The sequence below is a fragment of the Carettochelys insculpta genome, chromosome 8 (genome assembly GCF_033958435.1).
Source record: "Carettochelys insculpta isolate YL-2023 chromosome 8, ASM3395843v1, whole genome shotgun sequence".
Taxonomy (NCBI): Eukaryota; Metazoa; Chordata; order Testudines; family Carettochelyidae; genus Carettochelys; species Carettochelys insculpta.
Window position 1 is genome coordinate 15,857,407 of NC_134144.1, and position 12,686 is coordinate 15,870,092.

At 43.3% G+C, this 12,686-nt stretch overlaps 1 protein-coding gene across 6 annotated transcripts in view; it reads left to right on the plus strand.

The window, feature by feature from the left end:
• BOLL (boule RNA binding protein) overlaps positions 1 to 12,686 on the plus strand; it is a 108,408-nt gene that overhangs the window by 47,172 nt on the left and 48,550 nt on the right. For 5 of the 6 annotated variants that reach the window (XR_012646402.1, XM_075001268.1, XM_075001270.1 and 2 more), the window contains 2 exons: positions 6,147 to 6,201; positions 9,535 to 9,610. Coding sequence is in view for 5 of the 6 variants with exons in the window: in XM_075001268.1 (XP_074857369.1) it covers positions 6,147 to 6,201; positions 9,535 to 9,610 (131 nt within the window). In the remaining variant the exon portion in view is untranslated. The remainder of the gene's footprint in view (positions 1 to 6,146; positions 6,202 to 9,534; positions 9,611 to 12,686) is intronic. The other variant, XM_075001272.1, reaches the window with a different exon arrangement.

The following is a 12,686-nucleotide window of genomic DNA, read 5'->3' on the forward strand; positions in this document are numbered from 1 at the left end:
TTCAGATGCAGAAGAAACAGGAACTGGATAGGGTGCCTAAAGGAGGGAGGAAATAAAAAATGGGATTTGAGATGGGGAGAAGACTTGGGCTAGCTGGGCAAGGAACCTGGAACTTGGAGATGGTGAGACAAATGGTGGGCTTAAAGTCTAGCAGGGAGTGGGACAGTGTGATAAATGGGGTGGGAGTGGACTGGGAGTAGCAGGACAAAGGAGACTGGGACTAAGAGCCAGTATACAAAAGGTAACTGTGGAGGGGAGACATCTGAGAAGGACCTGGGATAGAACTGTGACTGTGTGAGCAAAAAAGTCTGAGATCAGCAGATGGGGAAGGATGGGCAATGAGACTGGATGGGAAACCAGAGAGACTATGATTAAGCACCAGCAATGTGAGAAGGGAGAGACCACTTGGCTGAGGAGTCAGAAGTGGGGGGGAAAATGGACTGGTCAGTCAAGGAGACTGGGATTGACTGTGGAGACCTTGTGGCAGGGGCAGAGATTTGGACTAAGTGAAGGGACTGGAACTGAGTTTAGAAATCTGCAGAGCTGAGAGTGGGACTGGGTGCACAGTCTGGGAAAGGGAAAAGTCTGGGACAGGTGGAAGAGGATGGGACAGAAGAAGCCAATGTGCAAAAAAAGCCTAGGTCTACTATAATAAAATTCCCTCCGCAACCTGGAATGGAACTCAAGATCACTGAGTCTCACCATTATTCTGCCATAACCAAATACCTTTGAAACTGATGTGTTACATGCGAGCTTCATTCTCTAATTGTGGTCTATAGAGAGGATGACAGCCTACCATCATGGCTAACAGTTACATAGTTATCTCAAGGCATAGAGGTCAGCGTGATGGATTCACAAATTTTGTAGATACCAGCACTGCTGATGAACCATGTGGACGTCAGTATGATAACAGATTTTTTTTAGTCTGCTGTTTTAAAATTATGTACAAAACCATTTAAAAGAATATTAAGATTGCAAACTCGAGCACTCAAGTTTGTGCTCTCTTGTGTATATGCATTACAATTCATTTTCTGATTACATCATCACACATTATTTTTCCACAAGACCTCTGTCTCATTCATTGCAGAAAATGAACCTGCTGTGGGAATGAATCAAGTTATGTAGTGAAGGAGACCATTGTCTATAACAGTGGTGTGCAACCTTTTTTCAACTATGACCCCCATATTTTATTACACTTGTCTCATGATGCCCAAGTCAAGTCTCATAAGCCCTATCAGACCCATACCCACCCCACCATCCCTAGGCTTAACCCTTATCAGCCCCAAACTCACCCGCCACCTCCAGATTTAACCTGCCTCAGAGTGCGAGCATAGCTCTCCTTCATGGCTGCCACCTCCCCCATGCTGCTTCCCCTGCCTCCTCCTTCTCTGTATGGCTCCAGCAGGCTCAGCTGCCCCTCCTTCCAGCTCTCCAGCAGGCTTCCCACACATGCAGGGTGAGTGGCTCCTGCTCTGCCAGCTTTCTCTGGGGCCCCCTGCCCTGCTAGCTGACTTCTGCAGGGCTCCCTGCTGCAGCTGACTGCTCAGCAACTCTGAAGGCTGCCTCTGCTTAAACAAAAAAAACTAAATTCCGTTTAAGCAGCAGCAGCCTCCGGAGCCATAGGAAGAGTCAGTGGGAGCAGCACTCAGAGCCACAAGTGGGTATTTAAGGAGCTGCACGTAACTCTGGAGCCACAACCCCCAGGAAGACATCCGTGACCCCCAAGGGGGTTGCAACCCATGGATTATGCACCCTGGTCTATAAGACCCCTACTTTATTTGTTTCAGGGACTGGAAGTTCTGTACTGAATGAGGCAGTAGACTGCCTGAAGAGAAAGGATGATTTCATAGTTAAGGCAGTTAAATGTTGCTCTGAAGAATGAGATTCTATCCCAGATCATGTTACAGAGTTTCCTGTGTGATGCTGGGGAGGTAACAGATCTGACTTTTGACAGGTGATCACCAATTGTGTATTCCTCATTTTCTTGGTGTTCTGATTGAAACCAGTCTTGTTTAACTTGCAGACGTGCTAGCTGAGGTAACCTGTGTTTCAATATAAACAAAATACTATATGATGCTAAGTGCTCTGAAAAATCAGGTCACGGGTTTATCAAATTGGGCAGCCAAAATCAGTGAAGAATTTTTACCTTAAACTTTTTGTGCTATAGTTCCTTATCTCTAAAATAGGAATAATAGCACATTGTCACATCCCAGGATGCTGTGAATATTAATTAATGAATATTTGTAAAGAATCAAGATGCTGTTGGATAGTGTTATAGAAAAGCCTATGAGAATACTAATAATTATGCCGCCTTGTCCATGGATCACCACCTTGTAGTGGTGGAGAGGCTTGTGTGTTTCAGTGACCCCAAGAGCAATGCTGCCTGGAGTTATGTAGTCCCTTAGGGTCACCCAAGGCAGAATGGGCAAGGTTCTGGACAAAGTGTGATTCAAGAAGTCCTCAACAGCAAGCAGATGGAGCATAACTGCACATTGGAGGTGAAACTGTCATGTGAGGTTTTAATGGCTGTGAAGACAGGTGAAGGCTGCAACTGATATACGATTTCCAGACATCATGCTGTCCATGCCATTGGTTTCAAGTACTCTGTCTGTCAAGGATATTGTGGTGGTTGGTGCACACCACTCTCTCCACTTTAAAAGAAGTCCTACACAAGCATCTTCCGGTTTTGGGGAGAACAACACTTGCACAAGTCAAAAGTTCGGTGGTGATTGACAAGTGGCAACAGAAAAAGACAGGGAGGTCCGGACTAGCCACAGACTGACACATGGGCAGTGGGTGTTTGATTCAGTCATCTTGCTTGAGGACTGAGGCATGTTGGGCATTTCAGGAGACGCACCCATGTGGTTGTTTTTAGCATTCACTCTGCTTGCCCCACTTGGGGAGTGGACGAGTAAAGGTGCCCTAGAAATAGTCTTGCCTGTGTTCCTCTTGGCTGGATAGCTGCATCCAAAAGGATCACCATCCCAATGGTTGAAAATGTAAGAAATGTTTAAATTTTGGAACTTGGAATGTACATACCCCAATGGATAACTCAAACAGCAAGTGACCAGAATGATATACTGCCATCGTTGGTTATGAATTGAGTTCCTTTTAACATCAATATTGCTGCCTTGTCTGAAACTAGAAGAGCTGATGAAGGACAAGTGAGGGAGGAGAAAGGAGAATAGACCTTCTTCTGGAAAGGAAAATCTTTGGATGAACTTAAAGTGCATGGAGTGGGCTTTGCTGTAAAAACCAAGCTCCTAAGATGCCTTTCTGAGATACCAGTTGACATAAATGAGCCGCTCATGACACTCTGAGACTCACTAAAACTCATCAGAGAACTATTGTGAGCACCTATGCACCAACAGTAGTCATTGATGATGATGTAAAGGATTTCTGCTCTCATCTGGAACCCATTTTATTGGAGACTCCTAAAGAAGATAAGGTTATCCTTCTGGGGGATTTCAACGCACATGTTGGATGAGACTCAGACCTGTGGAAAGGAAAAATCAGGAAAGAAGGAGTTGGCAAAAGTAACTCAAATAGAATCCTGCTCTTGACCAAGTGTGAGGAACATTAATTTATCATGAACACGTCTTTTCAACAAAAGGACAAGTTCAAAATATCTTGGAGACATCCACGGTCAAAGCACTGGCATCTTCTTGACTATATCGTAGTTTATGCCTGAGACCCTAATGATGTACTGCTTTCAAGAGAATTACAAGTACTGATAATTACTGGACTGATTGTCACCTTATTTGATCCACTGTCACCTAATTTGATCCACAATGAAAATTAAGATTGCCCCCAAATGGAGGCTGCAAAAGAAGCAGGTCATGTGTAAGCTGAAGGTATACAATACGAAGGACCCCATTAAGAATGGCTACTTCCAAGCAGTCTTGGAAGACAAGTTCCATCAGAGTTTCCAGCAGAAATGGAGGAATATTGGAGCTTCTGAAAGCAGTAGTTGTCAGTGCCTGTGAGGAAGCCATAGGCTACCAAACTAGAAAACAACAGGACTGGTTTAATGAGAGTGATGCTGACATCGAGCTACTCATCAGTGAGAAGAGAATGGCATTTCAAGCTTGACGTAATGACATAAATTGTAATACAAAGAGAGAAGCCCATGCCAAGGTGAGGGCAGAAATCCACCATAAAACCAGAGAACTCAAGTGCAAATGAGAACTGAGAAAGCGTTAAAGACTCTCAACATCTTACAGACATCCATGACACCCATGATTTCTTCAGTACCATTAACGCTGTCTGTGGTCCAGCTTGTTATGGCATGAATCCCCTTCACTCCAAGGATGGAACCACACTTCTGAAGTACAAGATGATCTTCTTTATCGTAACTCCATGGTTAAAGATGAAGTCCTTGAGTGAATCCCCAAATTACTTCCTAGGGATGAGCCTGGAGACCTTCCCAAATGAGTGAGGTAAACAATGCCATTAAGCGGTTGAAGAAAAACAGGGCAGTGGGTCCAGGGATCCCCACTGAATCTTTAAAGATGGTGGCACAGAGCTAATTTGGCAGCTTTACCAGCTCATCCTCAAAAAGTGGATAAATGAGGGAATACCCAGTGAAATGAGGGATGCCCTGATTGTCACCCTTATTCAAGAAAGGGGATAAAGCAGACTGAAAACTGTTGTTGTATCTCTCTCCTTGCCACTCCAGGCAAAGTTGTGGCATGGATCCTTGCAACTCACCATCTGCCCTTATCAGAAGAAATTTTACCAATCACAGCATGGTTTCCAACCATGTCGCAGAACTGCAGATATGATCTTCACAGCACAACTGCTGGAAAAAAAAAGTGTTGAGAGCAAAGCTGACCACTGTACATGGCTTTTACCGATCTAACTAAAACTTTTGTTTCTGTGAATCACCATGCCCTCTGGACTGCACTTTCAAATATTAGATGTCCTGATAAAAGTTTTATAATGTCCTAAAGTTGCTTCATAACAACATGAAAGCAAATGTTCTGAGTAGTGCTGGTTCCCTGAGTGAATTTTTCAAAGTACAAAGAAGAGTCAGACAAGGCTGCATTATCACCTTAACCATGTTTGTGGTTTTTATTGCCATCATTTTTTATCTAATCACTGAGAGGCTCCCTGCTGGCATTGAAGTCATTTATAGACTGGATGGAAAGCTGTCCAGGCTTAGCAGACATAAAGCTAAGAGTGAGGGCTTGATAATACTTTCCGTAAGCTCAGTGTACCAGAGGTGAATCATCTGGGGTTTGATTTAGTGTTCCTAGTGGGGGCCACGCTAAATGGAATGATCAGGGTGCTACCATTGACCTCTGGTACTCCTTGTAATTGCAAGAAGTAAGAGAAGGGAGGGAGGTATTATGCAGTAGTCCCCTGCATTTTGGATGTGCCTGCCAACAATCTGAGGAAGACAAAAAACGCAAGGAAAGGAAGGAGAGACTGGCTTTCTGTCATAGCAAATGGCCTGTTTCCGTACCTGGAAACATCTGTCTTCACTGTAGTAGAATTTATGGTCCTTATCAGCCACCTGCGGATACACAACTCCCATGGAAGATGATCATTCTCAGTAACAAGTGATTGCTATCAATTGTGCCTTCTGAGAAGGGTTGTATAATGTACGGTAAACAGGGCATCAAAATGTGATGAATACTTTTGATCTTAATCTCTCTGTGACTTAATTCCCCATCTGTCAAATATAGGTAATAATATCTCCTCATCTCACAGTTGCTGTGAAATTAAATTCATTAATGTTTGTAAAGTCATCATATTATAGTGATGACCACCATGAAAAGCCCATAAGTATGTTAATTCTGTCTTCAGAGCAGGACATGGGCCTGGGTCAGGGCCACACACTGAAGAATGAGGATAAAACAACATTATGAATAGCTGCTTATTAAGCACTGTTTTCTGATTTGAGACAGTAGTTCTGTGCGGAAAAGGTAGTATGTGATCATGTAATTAAGGACTGTTATAATTCATATTCATACAGGACTGAATTAAGGTTGCACAGGCAACCTTATATGTCATTTCATAACATCTTACTGCTTTACCTTTCAATCTTAATGTTTTAATGTATTCTTATAATTTAAAAATAACATATTTTAGGTCATAAAGTAGTATGACAAGAAAAAATAATTTATGCAATTTTTGTTTAGGTATGGTTTTATCACCTTTGAAACTCAAGAAGATGCACAAAAAATTTTGCAGGAGGTAAGATGTTGTATTCATCATTATATTCATTCTTTGCCATGGACATGTCTATAGGGACCTGAATCGCCCTACCACTCTTCCTGGACCTTCTAACACAGGACTACAGATGCTTTCAGTACCCAGACTTGGAGTTGCTGCACCTGATGGTGTGGGAGTTCCATGGCTGAACCCAGAAGAGCTGTCTTGCTCAGATAAGTCCACCTTGGTTGTTGGAAGCCCTCCATGAGGGCCACGTACCTGGCCAAGTGATCGGCACAGCATGGTGTGTCCCCAACACTGGTGCCTATGTCTTTCATCCTGAATTATCATCTCATCTTCATAAGCAGCCAGGGTTGTCAGTGTCCTTTATAACCGTCCACCTAGCGGCCATCTCTGCACGCAGGGACACAACGTCAGTTAGGCTACGTCTACACTGGCCAGAAACTTTGAAATGGCCATGCAAATGGCCATTTCGAAGTTTACTAATGAAGCTCTGAAATACATATTCAGTGCCTCATTAGCACGCGGGCGGCCGTGGCACTTCGAAATTGAGAGGCTCACTACTGCGCGGCTTGTCCAGACGGGACTCCTTTTCGAAAGGACCCAGGCTACTTCGAAGTCCCCTAATTCCTATGAGCAGATGGGAATAAGGGGACTTCGAAGGAGCCAGGGTCCTTTCGAAAAGGAACCCTGTCTGGACAAGCCACGTGGCAGTGAGCCACGTCAATTTCGAAGTGCCGCAGCCGCCCACATGCTAATGAGGCGCTGAATATATATTTCAGCGCTTCATTAGTAAACTTCGAAATGGCCATTTGCATGGCTATTTCGAAGTTTTTGGCTAGTGTAGACACGGCCTTAGTGTTTACCAAACACTTAGACAATTTCTAAAAGCTTTGGACACACATTTCCCCACCGGTGGGTCAGCTGGTCCCTCCCTGGGACTTTAATTTGTTTCTCCCCAAGCTTGTGGACCCTCTATTAACCTGTTGGCCACTTTTTTCCCTTTTCTACCTCACTTTTAACGTGGTTTTCCTGGTTGTAATAACCTCAGTTAGGAGGCTATCTGAGATGAGGGCCCTCATATCAGAGCCCCCTTATAGTTTCTATCAGGACAAAGTGCAAGTCTGCCCGCAGCCAGTATTCCTACCAAAGGTGATCTCCAGTTTCCATGTGAGTCAAGACTTCTTTCTGTCAGTGATTTAACCCAAACCACACTCTAGCACTACAGTGCAGAGTCTCCATTCCCTTCACATCTTTAGAGTCTTTTATATTGACAGAATGAGACTGTTCAGGAAGTCACCTGTGCTGTTTGTGTCTCTGGCAAACAGAATGAAGGGCCAGCCTGTATTGTTCCACACATCTTGTCATGGATGGTTTCCTCTATCCAGGAATGCTGTGGTCTCGTGGGTGTACATTCAGTTCCCCCCCACTTCTCCCCTGGGTCATGGCACACTGTACCACGGCCCAGGCTTCCTCCACAATGTTCCTCACCCAGATCCCCTCTCACATCTGTAAAGGCTGCATCCTGGTCTTCAGTGCATATCTTTGCTGCACACTACTCAATTGCACAGCAGTCTAGAAATGAGCAATGTTTGGACAGGTAGTACTCCAACAAGTGCAGAACTCTGGCTCTACTTCCCAGACTTAGGCTTATGAATCACCTGATTGGAATGCACATGAACAAGCACTCAAAGAAGCAAAAACAGTTACTTTGCATAACTGTTGTTCTTAAAGGCATGTTGTTCAAATCCATTATAATACCCACCCTCCTTCTCTGTGGTCAGAGTAGTTGGCAAGAAGGAACTGAAGAGGGGTAGGTTGGTAGGGCCCTGTATTGGGTGCTATATCCCAGCTGCTTCAGGTAGTGCCCAGGCCAACCCGACCTAGCTATTAGGAGAAAAATTTCTGGCTACTGTGCACGTGTGTGCACTTGCCAGTTTGGAATGGACATGAACAAAAACACATCCTGAAGGACAACAGTTACTAAAAGTGAGTAAAGCATTTTTTGTTTTCCTTTACATGATGGAGAGCTGAAAAAAGATGTAAATAAAAGTAGCTCTATCCTACTTTAAGCTTTGGTCTGGTTTACATTATATTAGGTCAGCTTAACTATGTCACTCAGGAATGAAAAATCCTTACCCCTTAGTGGTGTAGTAAAGATGACTTGACTTGTACTGTAGACAGCACTAACCTGCACAGCAAGTTACTTGTGAGCCTCAGAGTGTGAATTTACAATGCATCAGCTGAATTATTATATTTTATAAAATACAGTAGCCTTGCAGTGTATTAATTTCATGTTTTAATATAGTTAATTTTTAAAAGTGAATTCAAATATATTTTTCATAATGATATTTATTTGTAAATTAAAGAAGTAAAACTGGTGTTTTAACTGGCAATTATTTATATCTGGTAGCTGGTCAGGAAGCTCCCTTAGCATTCAGAAGCAGTTCTTAGTGAACATTTGCCCACATTACAATTTAGATGTTAACCAGTTAACCGGTAGGCATCTCTGAAAGCATGAGGCTTACCAGTTAACTGGCCCTTGCCTGTTAACTCTGGGGTTATGTCTACACTAGCCCCTTCCTTTCCGAAGGGCCATGGTAATGAGCAAGTTGGGAAGATGCTAATGAGGCGCTGTCATGAACCTGCAGTGCTTCATTAGCATAATGGCAGCTGCAAGTGGTACAAAAGCACTGCTTTCAAATCGCACACCGCCTGTGTAGATGGGGGAGCCTTTCGAAAGGATGTCCTAGACTTCAAAGCCCCTTCTTCCTAAAACCAAATAGGAAGAATAGGGCTTTTGAAGTCCTGGGGGCCCTTTCAAAAGGCCCCCCATCTGCACAGGCAGTGTGTGATTCAAAAGCGATGGTTTCAAATCACGAGTGACTGCCATTATGCTAATGAGGCACTGCATCTTCATGGCAGCACCTCATTAGCATCTTCCCAACTCACTCATTACTATGCCCCTTCAGAAAGGAAGGCGCTAGTGTAGACACTGCCTAGAAGTGGCCAAATACCCTAGGACAAAGCAACCCCAGTTGCAGTGGGACCTATGTTAAAATGATTAACTGGTTAAACACTATTGTTTAAATGGTTAATTGCTTCAACATCTCTACATTGCAATATGCACCATGTACATATTGGTTCACAACTGGTAATTTTTGCAAAATGAAGCCAAGGACTTAGATAATAAACATGTTCTCTTTAGTAGTCAAACTACACTAGCAGATCTTAAAAAGCTTTTTGGATGTGTTCACTATCATCTATTTGTAGCTTGACTTGCAGTATTTATATGTGCCCAAAATAAAAGGTGAAAGTAGTGAATATTAAGTATTTTTCTTTGTTTTGTTTTAGGCTGAAAAACTTAATTATAAAGATAAGAAACTGAATATTGGTCCAGCAATAAGAAAACAACAAGTAGGGATTCCTCGTATGTATTTTCACTATATTCTTTAGCTTTTTGTGATATAAATGTAACTCTTTTAACAAAAAATACCTTGTGTAGGACCTGTACTGTGTTAATCCAGAGCATTGAATATGAGTAGAAGAGTCAGCAGGTGGAAGCACTGGTATACTAAAAAATGGCAAAAAACCCAGATACCAGGCTCCACCCTTAATTCCTACAGTATGTTCCTTAGTATGTTGTATGGAAGGGATTTGATGGATGAAGACTTTACTTATACGTAGGCTGCATGGAGTGTGACACTTTGATGTGGCAAAATGCCCCTTCCTAACTGCCATAAACCATTATGGTGACAGAGCCTCAAAGTTAAAGACAAATGTATTTTAACTTCAGGAAAAGAATGTGACCATCTGCTGTATGCAACATTTTCCCTTTGGAAACAGGGCACATGTTGTTAGAGTGACATGCTACATATACATAAAGATAATCAACTCTCCATGTGTGCTGTGTGAAGCCATGTTCAAATGTCATAGCTGTTGAAGGCTAGCCAGTGGTAGCAGGTAAATTCAGATCTCAGCAGACTGAGTGATTGGGCAGCAAAATGGCAAATGAAATTTAATGTGGGTAAGTGTAAGGTAATGCACATTGGGAAAAATAACCCCAATTATACATACAATGTGATGGGGGCAAATTTAGATACAACAGATCAGGAAAGGGATCTTGGTATTATAGTGGATAGTTCTCTGAAAACATCCACGCAGCGTGCAGCAGCAATCAGTAAAGCAAATAGGATGTTAGGAATTATTGAAAAAGTGATAGAAAATAAGATGAAGAATATCATACTTCTCCTATATAAAACTATGGTATGCCCACATGTTGAGTACTGCGTGCAGATGTGGTCTCCTCACCTCAAAAAAGATTTACTGGCATTAGAAAAAGTTCAGAAAAGGGCAACTAAAATGATTAAGGGTTTGGAAAGGGTCCCATATGAGGATAGGCTAGAGAGACTGGGACTTTTCAGTATAGAAAAAAGGAGACTGAGGGGCGATATGATAGAGGTATATAAAATCATGAATGGTGTGGAGAAAGTGAATATTGAAAAGTTATTTACTTGTTCCCATAATATAAGAACTAGAGGACACCAAACAAAATTAATGGGTAGTAGGTTCAAAACTAATAAAAGAAAATTTTTCTTCACACAGCACACAGTCAACCTGTGGAACTCCTTGCCGGGGGAGGCTGTGAAGGCCAGCACTCTAACAGAGTTTAAAATAGAGCTTGATAAATTTTTGGAGGTTAGGTCCATAAATAGCTATTAGCCAGGGGTAAAGTATGGTGCCCCTAGCCTTTAGTCAAAGGCTGGAGACAGGTGGTAGGAGACAAATTGCTTGATCATTGTCTTCGGTTCACCTCCTTTGGGGCACCTGGCACTGGCCACTGTTGGCAGACAGGATACTGGGCTGGATGGACCTTTGGTCTGACCCAGTATGGCCGTTCTTATGTTCTTATGATATGCTGGAAATGGCCAGAGCCATGACAAGGCGGCAGTGATAGAATTACAAATGTAGTTTAAGGATGGAAGGAATTGAGAGTATATTTGTACTACTGCCACAGTGAAGAAGATTTAAGATAATCTATTCTAGATGGCACATGTTCCTCTTATCTACTTCAGAGGTTGCACCTGAGGGAGGCCAGGGACATTTTAGCCGTGTCTACACGTGCACGCTACTTCGAAGTAGCGGCACTAACTTCGAAATAGCGCCCGTCACAGCTACACGTGTTGGGCACTATTTCGATGTTAACATCGACGTTAGGTGGTGAGACGTCAAAGCCGCTAACCCCATGAGGGGATGGGAATAGCGCCCTACTTCGAAGTTGAACGTCGAACTAGGGCACGTGTAGATGATCTGTGTCCCGCAACATCGAAATAGCGGGGTCCGCCATGGTGGCCATCAGCTGAGGGGTTGAGGGACGCTCTCTCTCCAGCCCCTGCGGGGCTCTATGGTCACCGTGTGCAGCAGCCCTTAGCCCAGGGCTTCTGGCTGCTGCTGCTGCAGCTGGGGATCCATGCTGCATGCACAGGGTCTGCAACCAGTTGTCGGCTCTGTGGATCTTGTGTTGTTTAGTGCAACTGTGTTTGGGAGGGGTCCTTTAAGGGAGTGGCTTGCTGTTGAGTCCGCCCTGTGACCCTGTCTGCAGCTGTTCCTGGCACCCTTATTTCAATGTGTGCTACTTTGGTGTGTAGACGTTCCCTGACAGCGCCTATTTCGATGTGGTGCTGCGCAACGTCGATGTTGAACGTCAACGTTGCCAGCCCTGGAGGACGTGTAGATGTTATTCATCGAAATAAACTATTTCGATGTCGCTACATCGAAATAAGCTACTTCGATGTAGGCTTCACGTGTAGATGTAGCTTTTGTGGGTAAACCCAGGGATTCATGAAATTTGGGACATTTATATGAAAGGGTCTTTGGCATATGTATGTTTAGCTGGGGTGCAGCTAGCTGTTTATGGGGGGCAGAAGGGGATATGCAAGATATGACATTGAGGGCCCCCCTCTTCTTTCACTGCTCACCTCTTAAGCATTACAGTTTAGCTAATGTTAATTATTTTATCCCATCATCTGAGTGTACTAAAGCGTGATTAAATAATGTTGTCATTTTAATTGCACTTAGTATTTCAACCCCCCAAATGACAAGCCAGGGTACCCTGGCTTTGAGCATGCTTGAGTGATATCCCAGGTACAGTAGTAGGACTTGTTCTGAAGTGCAGTTCAATAAGTATCAATGATCTTAATACAAGCCTGTAGGTGCAGGTATTGTTCATCTTTACTAATTGCAGATTCTCTCTGTTCACTTACATCTCACTTCAGATAAGGGAGACCTTCGTCTCTTACAGCTGTGATTCTGTTTTCTATTTTCTAATGACACGCACAGAGACTTAATGCTTGAAATTATGAACCAGAGGGATTGATGATGGGATTATTTGTTTGGGGTTGACTCGCCAAGCTGATTTGAAGATTAAAGGTCTGCACCTTTTCCCTTGGTCAATTTTAGTCCAGAGCAAATGTGCTGTGAGTTGAGGTGGTTCTTGAGATCCCCAG